Here is a 24029-nt window from a genome sequence, read left to right as displayed (position 1 = left end):
CTTACACTATCACACACAAGTTCCCTCTCTTTGTTCTCCATCAATTTAGTGTCAAGGGACCAGAGCTGATAAACATGTACGTGGGACAAAGTGAAGAAAATGTCAGAGAAGGTAAAGTGTCAAGCTTTTGTCTACTTTGTCTTTCCATGGAGGGTTATACATTTTTTAATTTGAAGTATTAATCCTTAGTTTTTTTTGGGGCATATTTTTCAAGCCCAAGATAAACTGAAACTAACATAATTTCATGATTATCTTGGTGTTTCGAGGCGTTTTTGTTTTGTTTTTGATGATAATCGCGTAAACCCATGCAATCATGATGGTGCCGTGCGTGTGTTTTTTGTTTGTGACGCCTTGCTTGTAAACTCGATGTATCTGGAATTGTAGTTTATCCCTTTCTGAGTAGATCGAAGAAGCCTATTAGTTCTTGAGAATTTCAAATGTCATTTGAAGTCGTCAGAGGTCAAAATGTGGAAACCTTGTAAACTAGAAAATCTCAAGAAGATGTCTTTCTTTGCATCAGAATGTATCGCATTGAGTAGAAGAAGCCTATTGCTTTTGTGGAGGTGAAAGGTTTTTTGAGGTCACCCAGAGGGAAGTTTGTACCGATATCATAGTCAGTATGTAGATGCCTCTTTTATATTGAGAGTAAGAAGTGTATAGTTTTGATGAAGGTCAAAGGTGACTTGTTGATAACAGAGGCAGAAATGTGAAAACATGGTGTATTGGCTCCAGAAGAGGTTAAAGGTTACCTGTGGCCACCAGGGGTCAAACTACAGTAGGAGCAAAACTTTGTACATGTGATGTTTCCAGATGTTTCTTGTCATTATTTAATTAGAAATCTGAGCCTTGTTAGCATGCTATCTCAACAAGGGAGGCTTCAATTATTAGATTCCTCAGCGATGCAGCTAAATACAAACTAAACCAACTAACCAGTTACTTTGTTATTGGATGTTATTATGAACTAGTGTTGGCATATTGATCAATTGTAACTAAACAAGCTAACAAGTTTGTTATTGGATGTTATTATAAACTAGTGTTGGCATATTGATCAATTGTAACTAAACAAGCTAACAAGTTTGTTATTGGATGTTATTATGAACTAGTGTTGGCATATTGATCAATTGTAACTAAACAAGCTAACAAGTTTGTTATTGGATGTTATTATGAACTAGTGTTGGCATATAGATCAATTGTAATTAAACAAGCTAACAAGTTTGTTATTGGATGTTATTATAAACTAGTGTTGGCATATTGATCAATTGTAACTAAACAAGCTAACAAGTTTGTTATTGGATGTTATTATGAACTAGTGTTGGCATATTGATCAATTGTAACTAAACAAGCTAACAAGTTTGTTATTGGATGTTATTATGAACTAGTGTTGGCATATTGATCAATTGTAATTAAACAAGCTAACAAGTTTGTTATTGGACGTTATTATGAACTAGTGTTGGCATATTGATCAATTTAGACTATAAAACAAACTAACAAGTTTCTTTGTTATTGGATGTTTGTATGCATTGTAATATTTATCCATTTCAACTCAAAAGCTGCTTTACTATACATTGACACTAATAGACACATTTACATAGAAAAATTCAGCTACTGTAGTCTGTGTGCTGTGAAAACATTGCAGATACAGTTTGTGTCACACGATACTATTACGTCATAATAAATACAGAAGCAGCATTGATGGATCAATAATATAATCATAATATATATCATATCGTATCAGCTGAATTTTTATTTGTAAATGCGTCTATTAGTGTCAATGTATAGTAAAGCAGCTATCGTATATAGTTCCATATTTTCATGTTGATTTAAGGAAAAGAGTTTTTACTGCCAATATCTTACCATACCTAATATATGCTGTTTCTGCTTGGTATCACTTTTTACTAATAAAAGATAATAAGAGAATTATTACTTTTTTAAAGTATTGTTCTAGAATTTTTAATATAGATTTTAATTTTCTTATGAGTACTGTAAACAATGCTGCTAAAAATGAGTTCATTAGAAGTGTAAATTGCATACAGAGAAATGACAGACATTCTTTGCATACCGAACTTAACTCTCTACTTCGAGAAACTACTAAGTATAATTTGAGAAACAAAGCAATAAACACCAAAATTCAGAATTAATGTGTATAGAAATAGTTTTATTTATCGTGCTGCTATTTATTTACAAAATGGTAATCTGGATAATTTATTGTAGACAGCTGCACTTGTACGTTTTGTATATATATTTTTTGTTTTTGTGTTTTGTACACTAACATTTTTAAACAATTTCTTGTTACATACTCACTTTTGATGTCCTATTTATAAATATTTATATTTATACTGGAAATAAATAAATAAATGAAATGAAAAAAAAAAAATTATGTGTAACAGTATTGATGTCCAAATCACAGTATGAGTATTGATGATCTTCAAGTATTCGTTTTTACATAGTATTATTATATATTCCAAGGATATGGTATATATTGTTTCATTTGATAATCATTGATCCTATACACGGTGATGGTGATGATGTGTATAAGGTCAGCGGTGAAAATTTGTGTAGAGTTGCTCATGAATTAAATTTTGCTGTGGCCCTCTTTTGCAGATACTGTTCTTTGATGTTCATGCTTATTATTATAGATGTGGGGTATGGGTCTGAATCTTCTTAAAAGCCTCCTTTTTTTGTGTGTTTGATTGACAAATTTACCAAATCAAACCATGTAGTACCCAAACTTAGGTGGCAGTTAGTCAAACTATCAAAGATGATCCTCCTTTTCCTCCTCCTCCTCCTCCTCCTCCTCCTCCTCCTCCTCCTCCTCCTCCTCCTCCTCCTCCTCCTCCTCCTCCTCCTCCTCCTCCTCCTCCTCCTCCTCCTCCTCCTCCTCCTCCTCCTCCTCCTCCTCCTCCTCCTCCTCCTCCTCCTCCTCCTCCTCCTCCTCCTCCTCCTCCTCCTCCTCCTCCTCCTCCTCCTCCTCCTCCTCCTCCTCCTCCTCCTCCTCCTCCTCCTCCTCCTCCTCCTCCTCCTCCTCCTCCTCCTCCTCCTCCTCCTCCTCCCCCTCTTAGGGCTTTTTCATTGAAGGAAGGTTGGTTGGAAAACAATGATTGGGTTTCTTGTTTTTTCATTCACAACTGAAATGCTTTGTCATCCAGACACTTTTTCATGTTAATAGTAGTCATCACATATAGAATGCAAAAATAAAAAAGAGTTCAAGTTTTTACTTTATTATTTGAAATAAAAAGATGACTCATCGCGCTAATAAACTATTTTTTGGATTGGGATATTATCATTGCATGATAGTAACAAAGAAAATTTGTTACAATCAACTAGTGAAAACCTCCGCTATTAAACACCTGTGCACAGCAAACCCTGTCATACTAAATGGCCTTTCAGCTACTAGTTGATCAATATTGATCATTCATCACTTGTAAGATGACATGTTTTCTTATTCTTCGCCTTTTTTATTCGTTTATACATTTGCAGTCTTTTCAAGGGCCCGCAGTGCTGCACCTTGCGTGATATTTTTCGATGAATTAGATTCCCTCGCCCCAAACAGAGGAAAGAGCGGAGATTCGGGAGGCGTCATGGACAGGTATAATTGTCACCTGCTACAATAAGCATCGTTCTCTTCTTTAATCTGCATGATGCTTCTCTCGTACATATAAATGCCAGACATGCATTGAAGCGATGCATAAGTAATGTGGTCGTCTTAGTTCCTTATCTCCATCGTCAGTCGAGATCGAGAATTAAAAATTGAAGTAGAACAATAGAAAAAGTCACGTGAACCTCGCTTCTGACGTGGAAAATTCGATGAATTTTTTATACCAGTCGATACTTAAGTTTTATGAAGACTTGGATTTGCTTCTTCAGACCTTTATTATTAGTAGTACCGAATCTTCATGTAGAATATGTAGTCACAAAATGCATTTTCAGGCAAAGATTTCATTCAAATTATCATCCAAATATTTAAAATTTAAAACAATTTGTTTTGAAAGGAATCAAAGAACAACATTTAGAGTTTTTGCAGATTTTGTTTCATTTTCTCTTCATTTCTGCACAAATTTCAAAATTGGTAAAAAAGACATGAAGTCCTTACCATGTTTATGAAAAGTCTGTCAAACAATGGAATTAAATAAAGTAAATATGATTATTTTTGAAGATAGTCATCATTATGTAAGTCTGTCCATGATGCTAAATCTTTCTCTCTCTGTAAATTATGTGAAATGTAAATTGTGTCCTATTGGTCACTTAACAGTGTTACATCAGCTGTTACAACACCAAATCAGTCAGTTCAATACAGGGAATCATTTAATGTAGTTCATATTTTTGTGTAGATTTTGGAGATTTTTAAAGTTTGGTTTTCATATAAAGTACTATGAAAATACTATTATTCAGTATGTGTACAGTACAAGACAGCTATACATCTTTGTATTTGTGTATGGATTTGTCTATTTGGGATATAGGATTTTTCAATGGGATTCACCAGATGATAAATCATTCCCTGCCACACCTGGAATTTTCTAGACACTTTTTTTTTCTTTCTGTCATGAAGAAAGAAGCGGTAATTTTCAAGCCCTGTGGACCGCAATCACTCTGTACAGTAATTCATTTATTGGCGCATATTGTCATTTAACCGTGTGTGTTCGTAAAACCCCTCCTATTTCAGGGTTGTGTCGCAGCTCCTAGCAGAACTGGATGGTCTCCATAAATCAGCCGATGTCTTCGTTATCGGGGCTACCAACAGACCAGATTTGTTGGATTCTGCTCTCCTCAGACCAGGGAGGTAATAAATTCATAAATCTTGACTGCCTAGCAACTTCTGTTGTTTCAAGTTTTCTTTTAATACCTGATGATTAATTGCTCCCTCCATGTACACACTAAACCTGACTCTTTCCAAGATCCATAGAGGATAGATAGAAATGATCAATTGACATGTCCTACATCCACTTTGTGCTAGGGCTTAGGTAGCTTGCACCATCACAATGATGACACTTACAAATTTACCCTTAGTGACCATCTTAGTTTTTGAGCTAGACGGAGTAGAAATTTTAGGATGATACTCCTCAACCTATGTAATAATAATAATAATAAGTAATATTTATATAGCGCATAATCAGCGAAGCTGCTCAAAACGCTTTACAACTGTAAAACCTAAAGACAAATACAGTAGTAACAAAACCTAAATATTAAATATATAGAACCAATTAGGCATCAATTGTAAAAAGCCTAAAGCAACAATATTAGAAACACCCGTACTAAACGATAAAAAGAAAAGCCCTAAAGGCGTATAGTCCAAACAAATATATAATAATAAATAATAAGTATGTAAATAGTGAAACACTTTAAAAAAAAACAGAATACACAAAAGATTAAATCATGTACCAGCTCTTGTTGTAGAATCATCCTGCCTTCTCTGATGAACTTTTGAAATTGTCATGTATTGGATAAGCAGTTTGCTAACAGTTTTGTTTTATTTGGAATTTCGGAATTTAGGTCTTAATAAAATCACCTTCAATCCTCCTGATATTTTAGACCGTCAGTAGTTGTGTGTCATCATCCTATTGAGCATCCAAGATTAATAATAATATCTGAAAGCTATGCGAAGACAGTCACTTCAGTAGATCCATTTAAGGACTCTTCCCAACATTTTACAGGTCAGGTGAATGTACTAGACTACTCTAATTGTGTTATATGGTACAGTATAGAAATTAGGAGGTGTCTTTAACAGACTAACAGATACCTTCATGGTTACCAGGGTATTTGATCGTGATCACCAGGAAGCAGAAGGTGGTCACTTAGGGCGTTGATTGTGGTTAAAAGCAAAATATTGATCACGGTAGTCAGGTTACTGGTTGTGGTAGCTAGGGTACTGATAGTGCTTCCCAAGGAGGGCACAGCTGACCCTTACAAAACAGAAATTAGGTAAGTGATTGTGCGTAGGAGTAATGTGTAATTTGATAGAAAAGTCAGTCTATCTAGCATCACTGGTATCATACTTTTCCCTGTATATTTATGTGACTTTTTTTGGGCTGTGCTTTTAACTAAGAATCCACTATCTATAGCTTTGTACACTTTCTGTTTATACAAAAATGTTTACTGAAAGATCTTATCTCAAGGAATATGAAACTGTAAAAAAAAATATATGCCGACTGTGAACGTCATTGGCAAAATTTGATCCTGTCTCCGTAGGCTGTACAGTAAATTTGCACTTTGAAAAATTATGATCATAAACTTGAGCATGAGAGATGAAGTCAAACCAAATCTGTCAAAAAGCATCACAAATGAAAAGGAGAAATATGCGTCATTTCAAAATATATGACAATTTTTTATAGAGATAACCATCATGAACAACTAGCCCAAACAGCAAAGCAAAAAAAAAAATCTTTTTCCAATAGCCAGAAACCACAAGTTTCATGTTTCCTTCACACACAAGGCTGAAAGACTTGAGTATAAGTCAAATTATGACATCATCGAGCCACAATGTGCATCAGTCGCTTATCCTTTTCTTGGTTGATTACAAGTTTATTTCCTGTGTAAAAGTAAGTTGGCCTGACGTTTCGATCCCAGCAGGATCTTCTTCAGAGGCTAAATGACAAGTACAGTTACAGAAGGGACAAAAACATGCACAGAAAACAGACAGGTTAATGAGCAAGGTGAACACAATGAGATATATGAAAGGGGATTATAAGTAGACAATGGATGGTGAGAAGAAAGAAACAGGGAAAGAGGAGAGGTAGGAGATAAACAGTGGAGGGACAAAGAGGGACAAGTTTATTTCCTGTTATGTAGATAGGTTTTCCACATGCAAAATACATTTAATATTGAAGCTAGTGTCACTACCATGGAAGGCTCAACTATTCCTTCACTGTTTACAGGACTCAATTTTTAAAAAACGTATCTCCTTGTTCTGTGTCTGGAAGGTCTTAAAGTTTTCTACTAAGTCCACCCTCCTCCTCATCAAAAGTTTTCCCAAAATGCTGTGAGTAAAGTAGCAAACATTAGGTAGACATAAAAGTCATTCGGGTGTTAATTGATGTTCGCAACAACAAGCTTAGGAATATGGATGTGAAATCATTTGAATTACAATGTATGTACAAACGTTTTTCTGGAATGATTCAGGCGAGATTATGTATCCTAAAACAAATCCATCACCATTTAGGGATAAATCTTTCTTTGGCGATATTTTTTTCATTGATTGGTTGTTTCTTCTCCTTCTTACCTTTATGATAATAGTTAATGTTTCTTTCTTGTAGTATTTATCGTATTACTATTTATTAGATGTTTTTTTTGTGCAGTACACAGTATACTTACTATTATGAACAGCCAAATTTGGAGGCTTGGGCTCATGCCAAGAGACAGACAAAGAGGCATCAGTAATGAAAAGACATTCATTCACTACTCCATAGAAATATCACGTCACCTCTGTTAATAATATTAAATTGAACTCTCTATGTGATAGTTTAATTTGTGCAAGGCTAACAAGAAATTTAGAGTGATTTTATTACTGTGATATTTAAATGAAGACAACAAAGCTTTCTTAGGCTTTATAAATGATCAAAAACTTTGTTAGGCCTTACAACATATATATAGCATAAAATCCTGAATGTTACCCGAATTTAGTTGCTGCGTAAGTCTTGTTGTGTTTACCATGCATCTTTGTCTCTGTGGCCATTCAAAATACAACACTTACAGTACTTCAGGATTTCAGGAGATTTCCACAGCTATTAAGCTATAAAGAACCTACTGTAAGCTATAAAGAACCTAAGCTAAGGACTTAGTCAAAAACATTCCTTCCTGCAGACCTGACCCAAAATTGTCACATTATTCTATTAAAGTTCTATCCAACATTCTCTTCTTCAATTTTTTAAATTTTTTTTTTGTGTCTTTCATCTCAGATTTGACAAACTTCTTTACCTCGGAGTGAGTGAAGATCCGGCCTCTCAAATCAAAATTCTTCAAGCTCTGACCAGGAAGTAAGTTCATTTGGCTAATCAATTTAAACTCATATTATTTCTGTCAAATGTAATATTTCTTTTTACAAGAGTAATTCCATATTAAGTGAGGCAAAATAGGGAGTGACAGTTGCACCATGAATTTTTCTGAGGCTCGTTTGCACGTATGATGTTTTTTAATCTTTTTACTTGTTCACAGAGCATTTATCTTTTGTGTCCTGAAATGTAGGTAGGGTTGATGCATATTATTGTGTAATAAACTTTTACATCTAAGCTTCCCTGCAGTCTTGAAAACTACAATGTTCAAAATTGCTCCCTGTTGCTCCAGAAATGGGTGGTCAATTTACCTCCAAATGGTTCTTATACTTGTTAGGAAACTTTGTACTAAAATATGCAAAATAAAAGGGAGATGGTGTGTTGTTAATTCTTTCTTGGCCATCATAATGTATGTATGTATGTATGTATGTATGTATGTATGTATGTATGTATATTAGATCCTCCTGCAAGCAGGAACTCGCGAAGAAGCCTCATTGGCTTATCAAAGCCGCAAGCTGTGCTAAGTCAGTCTCTTAGATTCATATTTAACGTCCATGATTATGAATTGTTAATTGTCAACAACTCTGTAACTGGGCGACATACATTAATCTGGGAGTGACTCGAACCGGGGACCTTATGTAACCATCAGTGTACCCTACAAGTCCACACATCAGAAACCCATAGGTGATCTCTTGGCAATCGGAATGCAGTTTTCAACTAGATCATAGCTAGGTCGACGATGTACCACATGTAAACTACCCGGCCGCTTATGTTTTTATTGTAATACATATTGCCTCTCTGAATTTTACAATTTTACATTCAAACATTGCACTTCTGCAACGGGTTTGTTTTCATTTGAAATACTTGCAATGATCTGCATAATACGAGGAAGCTTAGAGAGATCCAACAGAGGGGCCTCCGGAATTCAGCTGAGGTGAATTTCAAAGGGCTACTGTAGCACATGCTGGTGTGAGATCATGATAAAGCAGCTCTGTGCTTCTCAGTGACTATAAACTAGGCTCATTTCATATCGGGTGTGAGTGTTTAGTAGGAGGCAACAGTTCGTTGACTCATATGACAAGCTATTCAAGTATGTTTTATTGAAAGATGACATTATTAATTTTAAATGTGAAAGAGAATCATGATGCATTCTGAAACAAAATTAAGTTTAGTATCTTACAGGTTGTATGCACCGGTAGGCTTCTGTATATGTGTATGTATATGATAGTTTGTACATTGGATTTGAGTGCAACTCTCATTATGAAACATATGGTGAGGCATATACGTAAGGAACCCAAGTGGAATAAGGCACATACATAACTCACACACAACCACAAATACTTAAATATAGTACTCAATTAACACATACAAACAAATCAAACAATTAATTTTTTATTTTTCTTGAGTTTTGTTATTCTTAAAGATTCACTTTTACTGCTGCAGATAATGTAAACCAACAACAAAGAATACATGAATATGAATACAGATCACACTCTTTTCAGAACTACATGATTGACACTTTAAAAATAGTAAAATTTAGTAAGATGTTGCTCACTAAATAACCAAGGTCTACAGCTTGCCTCCCCCAACCCCCCTCCCCTCACTTCCTTTTCTTCTTTTGTTTCATTCCTAACCTGTATTTATGAAGGAGTTTCTTTATTATCTCAAAGCCGATGTCCAGGCATTTCTTGTGTATGTTTCCTACATGCTAAGGCCACAGTTATGTGATGTTTCTTTTCTTTTCATATGATTTTATTTTATTTTATTTTATTTTATTTTATTTTATTTTATTTTATTTTATTTTATTTTATTTTATTTTATTTTACTTTATTTTATTTTATTTTATTTTACTTTATTTTATTTATTTTATTTTATTTTATTTTATTTTATTTTATTTTATTTTATTTTATTTTATTTTATTTTATTTTATTTTATTTTATTTTATTTTATTTTATTTTATTTTATTTTATTTTATTTTATTTTATTTTACTTTATTTTATTTTATTTTATTTTACTTTATTTTATTTTATTTTATTTTATTTTATTTTATTTTATTTTATTTTATTTTACTTTATTTTATTTATTTTATTTTATTTTATTTTATTTTATTTTATTTTATTTTATTTTATTTTATTTTATTTTATTTTATTTTATTTTATTTTATTTTATTTCATTTTATTTCATTATTAAGATATATTAAGTGTGATAACTTACAAACAACAACAAAACCCTTATAATCATTAGTATCTGAAACATTAGCTTCCTCCTGGTACACTGATGTATATTGTTTTTTATTACTCCTATAACGGAATATAGGTTCAACCTTGATCCCAATCTGAGCTTAGATCATATTGCTCACCAGTGCCCTCTTTCACTGACTGGAGCAGATTTCTATGCCCTGTGCTCCGATGCGATGCTGTGTGCTCTGAAGAGAAGAATAAAACAGTTAGAGTCAGGTAGGTTTGTATATACTTTTGATCTTTACACACAAAAATCAGACCCACTATTAGATTTTTGTGTTTCTTGGACAATTTTTTGTTTCTTTTCATTACAATGTTTTGTTTTTTTACATCATAAGGTTTCCTTCCATGCCATCAATTTCATTGTCAATCAGCCAATCAAAAACCTTGGACCAATGATATGTATTTCCTTACTTAGTAAGTGTTACTTTAGGACTTGGATTATTTGTTTTTAATAAACATTGTTTACAAAAAAAGAAGGAACGAACCATTCATCCACAAAGATTTTGCTATTAGATTACTTAATGGCCTCAGTGAAAACCTGAACAGAAGGGTTAGTGAATCATTGGCTGGCTCCATTTCTCTTGTAAAATAACTTGCGTTAGATCTAACAAGTGCAGTACTTTGACAAAACAGTTTGCCTCCTATATAAGATAACATTTCCTGTCAAGCTAATGTTTACGACACAAAATAGTATTGCCAGCTCAATATATGTAGCATTATAGTAAAGATATTTGTCACCCTGGAGACTTATTGTTATACAGTACTTGTTGTAATGAAATACTTATTGTAATGAAGTACTTATTGTTATGCAGTTCCTATAGTTATGAAATACTTATTGTTATGCAGTAATTTGTTGCAATAATATCATTCTTGTTATGGAGTACTTATTTTTATGAAATATGTATTGTTATGAAGTACTGATTGTTATTTTATGTTGAATGCTGTGAGTTAATTAATATTGTTATGAAGTACTTATTGTTATCTAATACTTGCAGTAATGAAATAGATATTGTAAATGAAGTACTGTACTGTTTAGAAATGCTTTAAATCAAAATAAAATAAAACTGTTAGCTGCTTATCCACTAGAGAGCCTGTGTAAGAGAATGTGTAAAAGTAAGTTGGCCTGACGTTTCAGGCCAATGGAAGAATTGCTTTAGGTAGAACAATGCATTTACATAATCTCTATATAGGAAAGATAGTCTATGTAGCCAGTTTTTTTATACTAAATACTGTAGCTGCACCAATCGTGGATTAATAAATAATTCATAGGTTTACCTTGCACACATATTTGATTCTTTGTGGAAGTAAGGCATGTTTGTTAGTGTATGCTAAAACACAGATTGCACTCTGATAACAAATGAAAGATTGATATGGAGTGAGTTAAAGTGTCTGTGACAGCACTGCGGGGCTGCTATTGAAAAGTCTAACAAGTGAATGAAGGCAATTATCATGAAACTGTGCCGACTGTTGTCATGTTGTTGAATTCATCACTCATGTTACATAAGGCAAGCTGTACCAAAGTGGCACTATGAATGATGATGACATAAAGCACACGCTCCAAAAATTTGTCAACGAAGAGAGGAGAACATTTCATAAAATGTGGGGCGGGGGGAGGGGGGATATGGTATTATACCCAGGGGTGGATTCAGGATATTAAACATGAAGCCTACCCCATTAAGGGAGTTTCGGGGGTTCGTTTAAACAGAAAATGCTGCATTCGACAAATTAGGTCCTTAATTAGGTGTACAAGCAAGGTTGTTGTAATAACTGTTTATAATTTTATGTGGTGTCAAAAAGGGAGGAGAGAGGAGGGCAGCGGAACACCCCCAACTCTTCCCCCTTAATTTGCACCTGGTACCAAACGTCCAACTGGCCAAATTAGTAGCAACCAAGTCGTTCTAATCAAATTATCTCTTCGTTTGATTGAAAGATATCTAATTTTACATGGCTTCCTTCTCTGTTGTTCTATCCAAAGAATAACATTTACAATTTCACTGTATGTTTAAAGTCTCACCTAACAAATACCTTGCATATATAAGAATTGAGGTGGAACTGATTGATACCGTCATGTTGTTTTTAGGATGATTAATGGTTCAAAACATTTTGTGTATTAAAGCTGAAGATATGTCATAGCTTCCAAACAGACTATTCGGATGGTCACTCAGGTGAATCTGATGGGAGAATGCTTCATGTAATGTTTTAAATACCGAAAATACTGCAAACAACTGCTCAACGCTTGCGAAAGTCATGTGAGAGCGACAGTCAAGTTATAGCCTACCCTTACCGGAATCCCAGATCTGGACCAGATATACGTAAGAATTCAGATCTGACCAGATCACAATTATCAATCTGGGCCAGATTTGCTCCAGATCTGGAATTTATATCTGGCCTGAAAAAAACTTGGGCAGATATAACTTGATATAAAATGAAGCTTTATATGGCCCATTAAAGATTTTATCAAGTTAAATTTTGATGGCATCCATATCTGGGCCAGATAAACTTTATCTGCATATATGGAATGACTGCATATCCAGTTATGTCTGGCTAAATATGGCCAGATAAATCTTTATCTGGAATAACTGTATATCAAGTTATATTATGGTTTTATATGGCCAGATTAAACTTTATCTGCATATTTGGAATAACTGTATATCAAGTTATATTCTGGTTTTATATGGCCATATAAAACTTTATCTGCATATCTGGATTGACTACATATCCAGTTATGTCTGGCTTTATATGGCCAGTATAACTTTATCTGTTTATTTGGAATAACTGTATATCAAGTTATATATGGCTTTATATGGCCAGATTAAACTCAATCTGCATATATCTGGATTGACTACATATCCAGTTATGTCTGGCATTAAATGGCCAGATAAAACTCTATCTGCATATCTGGATTGACTCTATATCCAGTTTTATTTGGCTTTATATGGCTATATAAAACTTTATCTGCATATCTGGATTGTCTCTATTTCCAGTTATATCTGGCTTTATATGGCCAGATTAAACTTAATCTGCATATATCTGGAATAACTGTATATCAAGTTATATCTGGCTTTATATGGCCAGATTAAACTCAATCTGCATATATCTGGATTGACTACATACTGTATATCCAGGTATGTCTGGCTTTATATGGCCAGATAAAAGTTTATTTGTTTATTTGGAATAACTGTATATTAAGTTATATCTGGCTTTATATGGTCAGATAAAACTTAATCTGTATATCTGGATTGACTACATATATCCAGTTATGTCTGGCTGTATATGGCCAGATAAAAGTTTATTTGTTTATTTGGAATAACTGTACAGTATATCAAGATATATCTGCCTTTATATGACCAAAATAAAACTTAATCTCAATATCCGGATAGACTTTATATCACGGTATATCTGGTTTTATCTGGCCATATAAAGGCTCGTTATGGCCAGATGAAACCAGATGTAAAGCCAGATCTGGGATTTCAGTAAGGTTATAACTGCAGAGCAGATGGTTTAAATATTGAGCAGCTGGGCATTGGAGATAACTAGAGCATGTCACACTATACAATCTGCATGATCATGCACCGATTGTCATGTAACCACATTCACAACATTGTTCTGACATCAGTTTAGGGGAAACACCAATCGGTAATTAATGACGCCTTCTTGCCGTCAGTGCCAAGGGCAAGCCCTTTGAATGTGTTTGTTTATAGTCAGTACTTTATGCAGATGTGAACGACCCACCAATAAATTTACATGATTGTAGAATGCAAATAAATACTCATGAATTTTTACAACCCACTGATGTAAGCGAACCTAGCATATCGTCGGCTGGTAGGTGGACTTGAGCTTCGGGTAATTAACTGTATCTGAAAACTAAGCAGAGGCGCAGAGGCGAGAACAATCTCTTTTTGATGTGCTGTACTGGCCTTGCTAGATGGATGGAGACTCTTGAATGTTTTATACTGAAAGTTATTTATATTCATGTAGTTTGTTCTATCTTTAGATCACAACAGAAAAATCTCCCTCCCTCTTCCTCCCAACCCCTCCCCCCCACCCAATCGCACCTTCAAAAAGAATATATATATCAGTGAGTTGTGGGCTCCACAAGAAAAGGAGAGGAATAACTTAATGACCCCAGCTGTCTACGTTCAGTGTTGCTCTGGTTTTATTGCTTTTGCTTTTGGTTATGATATTTAAAAAATAAAAACATGCAAATTTGGTCATAGGGTAAGTAATAATTGAATACTTCAGTTTAATAAAGAATAATCATATAACAAAATGATAAATACCTGTTGGACAACAATACACTTCTTACGATGAAAACACATTACAAGGATCTAATGGTAATCCTGCTTGACTTTGTCAAACAGGAGAAGGAGTAGCAGCAACTATCATACAAAGGAGTGACTGCAAGCATAATTTATGAGGAAAATTTCCAAGGCACATTTTGCTGGATGAAGACAGACTTTTTCAACCTATTTGCCCTACGTTTCTTGCCAGTCGCTCTGTCTTGTGTGATATTAAATCATAACATGTAAATTTTTCGGATCCAGGGTATTTCGAAATTGTACTCTTTTATAGAGCATTTTGTGTGACATGTTTGGTTAAGACTTTGAAGTACTCAGAGTTTGACAGTTTGCAGGGAAGGATTCTTTCATTTGATTCCAAGGTATATGTTGAGTGCTGTCATCTTTCAAGTGTTGATATATTTCTTCAAAATGTCAGCAGGCTCTTAAATTGAAAGATGAGTTTGAAATGGCCACTGAATAAGAAAAAATCAGTTACTCTGTTAAGGGTAATTTTCTAGACAGCATCCCATTAACCAGTGATTTTGGAAGAAAAAATGCTTTCTAGTGAATTAATTTGCTAAATTGTAGAATGTAGTGCCTAATAGGTGAGGAGTTTGTTGGCTGTACAGATTTATCTACGTGATTATTATAAAACGAAGACATACAAATGTGAGGTGAATTCCGTTGGGACTTTTAGCTATATGTTTATGATTTAGCAATCATAGCACAGAACTCTGTGCTGAAGGAGATTCATGGAGATTAAATATTGGTGATTGTCTTTTCCCCCAGGACAGAGACAGAACAAAATAAGTTTTTTTTTTCCTTTTTTTCTTTCTTAAAGTTTCTTCTTGTGCACATGAACTTTAGAAAAGATTTGCTAACCTTCAGACTTTGATGCAGAAGATATATTTAATGCAGATATATGCAGAAGACATATGCGACATATACACTAGGAGTGTTAGCTCAGTGGTTAACGCCGGTGCCTTCCAATCATAAGGTCTCCAGTTCTAGTCACTCCAAGATTAATGTATGTCGTCCAGTTACAGAGTTGTTGACAATTGACAATTTCATAATCATGGACATTAAATATGAATCTAAGAGACTGACTTTGGTCAGCTAATTGCGGCTTTGATAAGCCAATGAGGCTTCTTTGCGAGTTCATCCTTGCAGGAGGATCTAAAATACATACAATCTCGAATTTGACTCTGAGGCTTTGCCACAGTCAGTATTAACACATCATTGTTTGAAAACACACAAAAAAACTTGCTTTCCAAAGGAGGAAAAGCACAGTGGCCTTCATAGTTTATGGGTGATATCTAGTTGTTTTAGCTGACTTTACTGCCACAATGAACAATCCCCTGCTAGGATACAATCATTAAGCTTCCTAACCATCAATTAATATATCACATCCACATGATAACAGTAATGGGATGTTCCTGTATAAACGAAAGTTGATTGCTTGATAATGATGGTATATCTATATGGGTACATCTATATGGGTCAAAGCCACACCCTCACAGCATCTTGTATGGGGAAGATCCAAATTTTTCAAAGTTGGTTGCATTTTTGTGAATGTATCTTGCAACAACAGAGTGAATGATGTTTAATATCCAGGCAAAATTTTTGTGAAATTGTTTTTATTTTACTTAATAATTAAATTTCTTATATTCAACTCTCATATCCACAGAGGAAATTAATAACATTTCTACAGAACATTGTATTTTGACGAAAATATTAACATATTCATGATTGCATTTTAGTGATCATTAGAGGGTATAAACACAACTCACCCCCATAGCAATTATTACTGTAATGCACAGCTATGGTAACTCCAGTTTTGTATACTGTACCATTAGCAATAAAACCCAGTTTCATTTAAAAACAAAACCCCCAAAAAGTGTGGTTACTTCACTAGTGATCACATGCTATCTCAGTTAAAATACCAAAATATCAAAACACATATAACATGCATTATATACCTGTGTTTTGACATCCAATTTCACAGGTTAAATCACATGATGTTCCTGTGTAAATGCCTATTAAAACCATGTGAAAATAGATGGACTTGACATACATGTGTGTGAAAGTGTGTGTTTCTTTACCTGTGGCAACAAACCTGAGACAACTATTAGCCAAGACTATAAATGCAATGTATTGAAACATCGATCACGTCATATGGAACGAAGCACTACAGTTTGTTCCTACAAGATATTGTCAACATCTTTGGAAGATTAAATGTCTGTCTCTTTGTCTTCAATGTCTGTTTCTGCATTCAAGGGACTAGCCTCTCCTTTTGTTCTCTCAGTTGTCAGTGATGGGGTTTTCTCCCCACGTCTTGTCTGTTTTATTTTTTTTGCTTTTTTTTGTCCGTTGTTTTTTTGTCTATACGTCATTTTGATACATGGATGAATGTCCCTGTGAACACGTACACACACATCAATTAGATTTGCCTAGTGAAAGCCATGTAATGTCTGGAGGCGTTATCATCTTAGAATTTTCCAACCTGACATTTTCAGCGGAATTACCAGTATGTCTCGGGAGATAAGCATTGGTTTTTTACAGGTGCTAAGGCATCGCAAGTGAAAAGTATTTACATTTGCAAGAATTGTATATATTAATTGAGACGTCAATTCAGCAAGAGCTGTTGTGTGTAACATACAGTGACTATAATAACGGGTAATCTCATTTTGATTTCCCTTGTGCTGTTTTTAGCTGGATGGTGTCCTACTCAATTTCATTCAGTAGTGTTAGATTCCTATATGGGTTGTGAAATAAAGGTCTCCAGCTATTCAGTACAAAAATACTGCTTTTACAAGTCAAAGATGCAAACAGGTGCTATAGTTTGCAACTGTGGACATAATGTTGAATAATTCTTCAACTGTTGATGTTGTACAGTACATACGTTCTACATGCTTTTATGAATCGTACACTAGGAATATTTTGTACTATTCTGTCTGTCAGTGGTGGAGGGTAGGGTGAGGGGAGGGGGGGTGGGGGTTACCTCTCCTTTATTTCATTTTTGGGGTGCTGAAGACCCATAGAAGTATACAGGGATGCACCCCTGTACATAAGTAGAAGTTACTCTTAATAGGACACCTTGAATCCATTTCAAAATTGTTGTTCAACAACAATGGGTTGAAATTTAACACTCGGAGAAGAAGAAAAAACTATGCAAGATGCCAGTAAATTGTGCCAAATGTAGACATTGCTTTGCATGTGGGATTGAATCTTTCAATTCTTTTTGATTTTATGGTGGGGGTTAGCCTATCTATTAATAAGATTCAAGGTGTGATACATGGTTATTCATTCTCTCCTTCTAGCACTGAAAGCTAAAATTTGTCAATAGCCGGGATGGAAATTGGTACTACAATTTGGGACAAGTCCCTCAGTGGGATTGATGACAGTTGTGTTGAATGTTTATGGCAATACTGGCAATGATAAAGACTCAGTACTTTCTCTCTGTGTTATATTTAGAACAGTATTAATAGTAACCCCTTCCTTCCTCTAGCCTGCAGAACAGGATAGTGATTAGTTTATATCAAGAGTAGACTGTAATATGTGCCTGCCAGTTATTTGCAGTCCCCACAGTCAACATACATGAATATGTTTTGTTTTCATTGTGCCTTACTGCAAAGTAACACTTATTAATAGGTCACTGTTGCATATAAAAAAAGACTCACTGTCGACTATAAGCCTCGAGTCAACACTCGAGACCAAACCAACATGTTTTCATTTTCCATCAACGAAAAACTAAAATACTAAATCAATATTTTAAACTTGTATCATAGGGGGGAAAAATATTGCTGTTGGGGATGAATTCTATTTGCAAAGAAACAGAGCATATGTTTGAAAGCTGTCAACCTGGTATCATTCAGTATGTTACTTGTTACTAGCTAACACAGGTAGTGGCTCAAATGTGATTAGCGCGGCCTAACTTTTAATTTGTAAACTACATACAGTACTGTCTCTGTCCTTATAGTAGTATGTAGTGGCCTTGAGCATCATGTAGCTGTCATGTGTGTTTGACACAAACGCTCATGCAAATCTTGTCTTTTTATTGTTAATTCCATCAAATCTAACCGCAAAATTAAGTTTTTAGGTGTAAATACATACAGTGTGTCAATTGTTCGCTGTTTGGGTTTTGGGGGTTTTCCCCCCTCTAAATTTCAACTTGAAAAAATTCCAAATGCCACCTTGCAAGTGATATGATTCTTACAATCCAAAGATTTCACCACCTGGAGTAGAAACAATGAGGCAAGGAAGGAAAAATGTCACATACTGTATCACAATGTCATGAAAAGTCGTCACTTCCTCCGCTGGTAATGGATTCCCCCCTCCAACATCTGACAAGTGACGTAACATTCAAACTCCCTTTAGATCAAAAAGGAAAATAATCAAATCCAAACCATCACTTTTTTTAAAGTATGTGATAGAAATCTATCTGTCTGGAGAACAATTTCTACTATGTTACGTATATAAACTAAGAAAGATCTTAATCTCTTGGCAGAGGCCATTGTTTTAAAATGCATTTATGGTGCTGCCATTTTCATCGTGTGTGATGTCACAGTGTGTGATTATGATGTGAAATTTCCGGAACAATTTCTCCTCATTTTTTTTTCACTTTAAAATTTGTGGAATTAGGAAGGATTTCTATCAAAAGATGCCATCAGAAGGTCATCATTTTTTCAATATTTTCTAACATTTGCTTGTGCCACCTCAATCAATATCAATGGAAAAGGAAGAAAAGTGTTGGATGAGAAAGGAGAGTAAAACTTAAAAAATACAAGCAAAGCTAGTTGCTCATTTGTTTCATTTTATACTTGCTCAAGTCCTCTGTCTAGTACAATAAAAAAGGATTTTGAAGACATGATCAAACAGACATTTTTTGTCATTACTTTGGGGCTGATTTTCTTATCCCAAGTATCACTGTTGTATAGGCTAATAAAGATTATGGTTAGTATTGCTTCTCTCTAAGGGGGGGGGGAGGGGGGGGTGTACTCTGAAACGGTCAAGTTGGCTTAGACATAACAGCTTCATTGATAAATCATACATTTTTTAGGGTACCTACTGCCACATGGAGTGGTTACAGCTCCTTCCAAGGTTGATTAATTGGCTCATTAAACCATTTGCATGAACTTATAATAATAATAATAATAATTTCAGCAACTTATATAAGCTTGCTTTTATGATCAACCTTTGTTTTTCGTAGAATTTAATTTTTTGTAAACAATGTTTAGTCATCACTCACTACCACTATAAAGTGCATGCATTTCTGTTGACCTGCAGTATTGTAGAAAATATCAAAAAACAGTTTTTGATATATTGAAATCTATGAAGTACCAACATAGCTATAAAGAGGAGGCAAAGGGTTTCAATTATGGGCGTGATATTCTTCCCTCCAATATATACCGGATTCAATTCATGTTAAAGCAGTGGATTTGTTAATTGGTGAGCACAAAACTGCAAAAGTGTTTCAACAGAAAATTATATCATCAAAGTATCTTGCTTGCAAAACACAAATATTATACAAGACCCAGTCCTACATGTCTACAAACCTTTGAGAGCTAAAGGTAGTGACAACTTGGCTTCTTTTTATAGGAGAATAGCGGCAGAATATGTCGTTATTGTTACTTAATTGCTAAGACTAATTACCAGTTTAATAATTGCACATTTTAGAAAAATAGAACAGGTTGAACCATTTATACAGAGCAATGTCATAGGAGACTTGAATGAATCTGATGGGAATTTAAAAAATTTCCACCAGAGCATGTTGAAGTTTTTGAGAGCTTTTGAAACATTTCAAGAGCTTTTTATTAAACTGCATTGAAGAGGTGATGTTAAGGGAGACAGGGCTGAGAGCTGTTAGGACAGATATTCCTTCGTTCCACAACTTTGCACTGTTTTCTGCAGGGTAATATGGGTGCCACTTGCTCATAACTACAGTATGTGTGCAAAGATTTTATGCTAGTCCTTCCCCCCCCCCCCCCCCCATCCTCCATCTTCCTGTACCATTCCCCATGTTAACAAAACAAGTTTGGATGATGTCAAAGAAGGAAAATTAATTAGTAGGTAAAAGTTCCATCACACAGTTGGCATGTTGAAGTTAATTAACAATCTTTTGATGTTTGTAAACACATATTTTATTGTTGTAAGTGATTGTTGTTCAAGAAAGTTTCGTTACATAAATTTGGTCACGTAATGTTTCATGAATAACAAACAGTTCAATTAGCTCCTCCTTTGTCTAATTGCTTATTATTGATATGCCACTTGTGTAATACTTTTTCAGAAGAGTTACTTTGCAAACTTGTGTTTTCCATTTAAGATGGTTTTATTGTTCTTAACAACAGTTAGGTAACTTTCAAGCCAGGTTTTTTTTTTTTTTTTTTTTTTTAATTCAAAATTTCATACAAATTCAAAATGAAATTAAAGAACGAACGGATCTACAGATATGCATTTTGTACATGGAGTTGATGTGGAGGAGAATGAAAACTTTCCCAAACTTTAAAGATACAAAAATATTGTTGTGAAAGCCTTCGGAAGGGCAGAAAGGAATTCTATTTAGTGACTGCAGTTTATCACATAAAATATAAGAAATTTGAAACACTGAATAGCAACATCTATTATTTCTATATATCATGTCAAAAAAAGGACTTTTTCTCTTTTCTTTTCTTTCTTCAGGTGATACTATCAGTCAGACTGATATTGTGGTGGAAGAGATGGACTTTATCTCTGCCTTGGATAGACTGGTTCCTTCAGTCTCTGACCAAGAGCTTCAACATTACAAAATAATCCAGGCACAGATTTCTCAAAGGTTGTGACCGATGAGTATGTTATGAAGATGAATAATAAGTAGCAAATACTGCTCATGAGTCATGAAATCCCTGTCAAATGTGTAAAGTGGTAATAGTAATAAACATAAAAAGGAGGGGGAGGGGGGGGGGGGGAGGGGGTGAGATAAGGAATATCAGAATTAATTAAGGAAGCTGGATGGTCAATCAGTAATTATAGAATGATCAAAACCTAGTGGTCTGTATTCCACTCAAGGTCCACTCATCTTGCATTCAGGTAAATTGCAATGTATGATAATAGGGTTGATTATGTTGGATTTGTTTAGGAAGGGTTAGGTTACTCAGGTACCGACTGAGAAGAATTTGTACCTTAAAAATGAACCCTACTCAGCATAATTATCGTCTTGCCAAATTGAGGTGCGTTCAAGCTGTTAACTCGGTGACTTTGAAAAGGACAATATACTTGCCATCTTGAATCTTGAATGGAAAATTTGGTTTGTAACATCCAAGGTGTATCTGCTGAGAAAGATGTGCAGGCTATGCAGTTTTGCTGCTATTAAAGGTGTGTGATATTTTACATGGAGGTGTTGCTGCAAAACTAGAAAGTTTTTAAGAAAGAAGAAAAAGTGAAGCCAAAAAAACAACAAATAATAAAGCTGTGTGAGAGTGAATAGTAAATTGGATCTAGGTAAATAGAAGTAGAGTTATAGGTGATTCTGAAATGAAATGATAGTCTCCTGTATTCATAGAGGTGACCAGACTTATGTCATTAACCAAAGGAATACTGTACGTGTCCATCCAGGGTCTTCCATGGTTTCCATGGTTTTGTTGTCATGGAAATGACGCAGTTTCGACAGAATTTTTGCTGAGCTGGGTAAAATCGTAGCTTCCCTGTTTGCGATTTAAAAATACACTGTTGTATCAAAGAGACATGTTTGGCTTCATATTAACTTGCGTCACTCTGTCATCTTGCCAATGTGTACTGTGGATATATTAAGAAAACAAACAACAAGTTTTATCCTTGCATTTAAACCCCCATGTGGGGAAAGGAGATATGTAGGTGAAGAACTACAATATGTGGTTTCTTTTGTGGGATATCCTCATTCTTCTTTCATTTTCTTTCCATGACTTGCATCATCATTTCAGGTTTTCAAATGTACCATTAGGGTTTTTGTGAACAGTAGATGTGAAAACTAACCTTCCAAAGGTGAAGGATTATTCTGATTGTCTCATAAAATAGAAGTGCAATTTTTTTTTATAGGGGGAGAGGGAGGGGGGGGGCAATTTACCTCTGCATTATTCTTACAAAAAGACATTTAGTATGTCATCTTAAATATTAAGGTATTAAATTTAAGGTATCAGCTTTTCTGACAGACCCAAAACTAAGCCCGTCGTCGTTGGAAATATTCTCTAATGCCTTGTTAATGTTTTATTTGAGTGGTTTGATGTTCATTCAGGAGCTTAATACCTAGCAGCAATTCTCCTCTTCATGGTAGTATTCTGTTGGTGGGATATCCATGGCTTTCGATGACCTTCAGGTCAAATCGCAGCATGCGGTACTTGCGAACACATAATTTCAAGTTAGAACTCCATAATTGTTGCCCAAAATATTGTTTTACTATTAAGATAGCCTACTCATTCAGACCGGTTTAAGAAATGAGCAAACGTTTTAACGGAAAGACCGCTAGAAATGAGAATGCCAGAAAAAGTAGGAACATATACTACAAGACAGGTGTGTCTGGTATTATAATGTTAACGTTACGCTTTGTCAAGTTTTGTATTTGCTTGTATCTTGCTTGCTCATATTTCAATGAATCGATGATTACATAATGCATGATTTAAGTTTTGAATTAAAAATAACCAATGGACCTAAATTTAACATACAGAATGAAGAATAGTCACGATTTTCTCGAAAAAATTTGTCGAACCATTTCATATATCTACACACATGCAACTAACAACTCCACACTACACAGTGTTTTCACTCCAGCCATATGACGTAAAGGAGATTTTACAGGGCGTAAATAGAGTATGATATGAGATATATCTTGTGAGTTAGCTAGGATAGGAATGGGCTTCCAAAATGAATTCCTGCAAAGTAACAGCCGAATGATCCTGCCTTTTCCTGCCTAAAGAAGCTATGTCTGTGGCAGGGTTAAGCCAGGAAAAGGCTGGACTTTCAAAATCCTGGCTTTTCCTGCCTAGCCAGGACAGTATTCCACTCTCTTTTCCTGCCTAGTGCGGACTGTGAGGCTGGGTGAAGCTAGGAAAAGGCTGGACTTTCAAAATCTTGGCTTTCCCTGCCTAGCCAGGACAGCATTCCACTCTCTTTTCCTGCCTAGTGCGGACTTGTGAGGCTGGGTGAAGCCAGGAAAAGGCTGGACTTTCAAAATCCTGGCTTTTCCTGCCTAGCCAGGGCAGCATTCCACTCTCTTTTCCTGCCTAGTGCGGACTTGTGAGGCTGGGTGAAGCCAGGAAAAGGCTGGACTTTCAAAATCCTGGCTTTTCCTGCCTAGCCAGGACAGCATTGCCCTCGCTTTTCCTGCCTAGCGTGGGCTTGTGAGGCTGGGTGAAGCCAGGAAAAGGCTGGACTTTCAAAATCCTGGCTTTTCCTGCCTAGCCAGGACAGCATTCCACTCTCTTTTCCTGCCTATTGCGGACTTGTGAGGCTGGGTGAAGCCAGGAAAAGGCTGGACTTTCAAAATCCTGGCTACCTGAGGCAGGAATAAAGCTTGG

The 24029-nt window shown here is 35.1% G+C and overlaps 1 protein-coding gene across 1 annotated transcript in view; it reads left to right on the top strand.

Annotated features, from left to right (window-relative positions):
* LOC139970624 (peroxisomal ATPase PEX6-like) overlaps window positions 1-22219 on the top strand; it is a 77949-nt gene extending 55730 nt beyond the window's left edge. The window contains exons 13-18 of the mRNA XM_071976477.1: window positions 50-111; window positions 3478-3586; window positions 4661-4777; window positions 7890-7967; window positions 10299-10438; window positions 21184-22219. Coding sequence (XP_071832578.1) covers window positions 50-111; window positions 3478-3586; window positions 4661-4777; window positions 7890-7967; window positions 10299-10438; window positions 21184-21323 — 646 coding nt within the window. The 3' untranslated portion in view covers window positions 21324-22219. The remainder of the gene's footprint in view (window positions 1-49; window positions 112-3477; window positions 3587-4660; window positions 4778-7889; window positions 7968-10298; window positions 10439-21183) is intronic.
* The last annotated feature ends 1810 nt before the right edge of the window (window positions 22220-24029 follow it).

This window comes from Apostichopus japonicus, chromosome 8 (assembly GCF_037975245.1).
Source record: "Apostichopus japonicus isolate 1M-3 chromosome 8, ASM3797524v1, whole genome shotgun sequence".
Lineage (NCBI taxonomy): Eukaryota > Metazoa > Echinodermata > Holothuroidea > Aspidochirotida > Stichopodidae > Apostichopus > Apostichopus japonicus.
The sequence above is the reverse complement of the archived record's forward strand: the minus strand, read 5'-3'. Positions and strand labels throughout refer to the sequence as shown.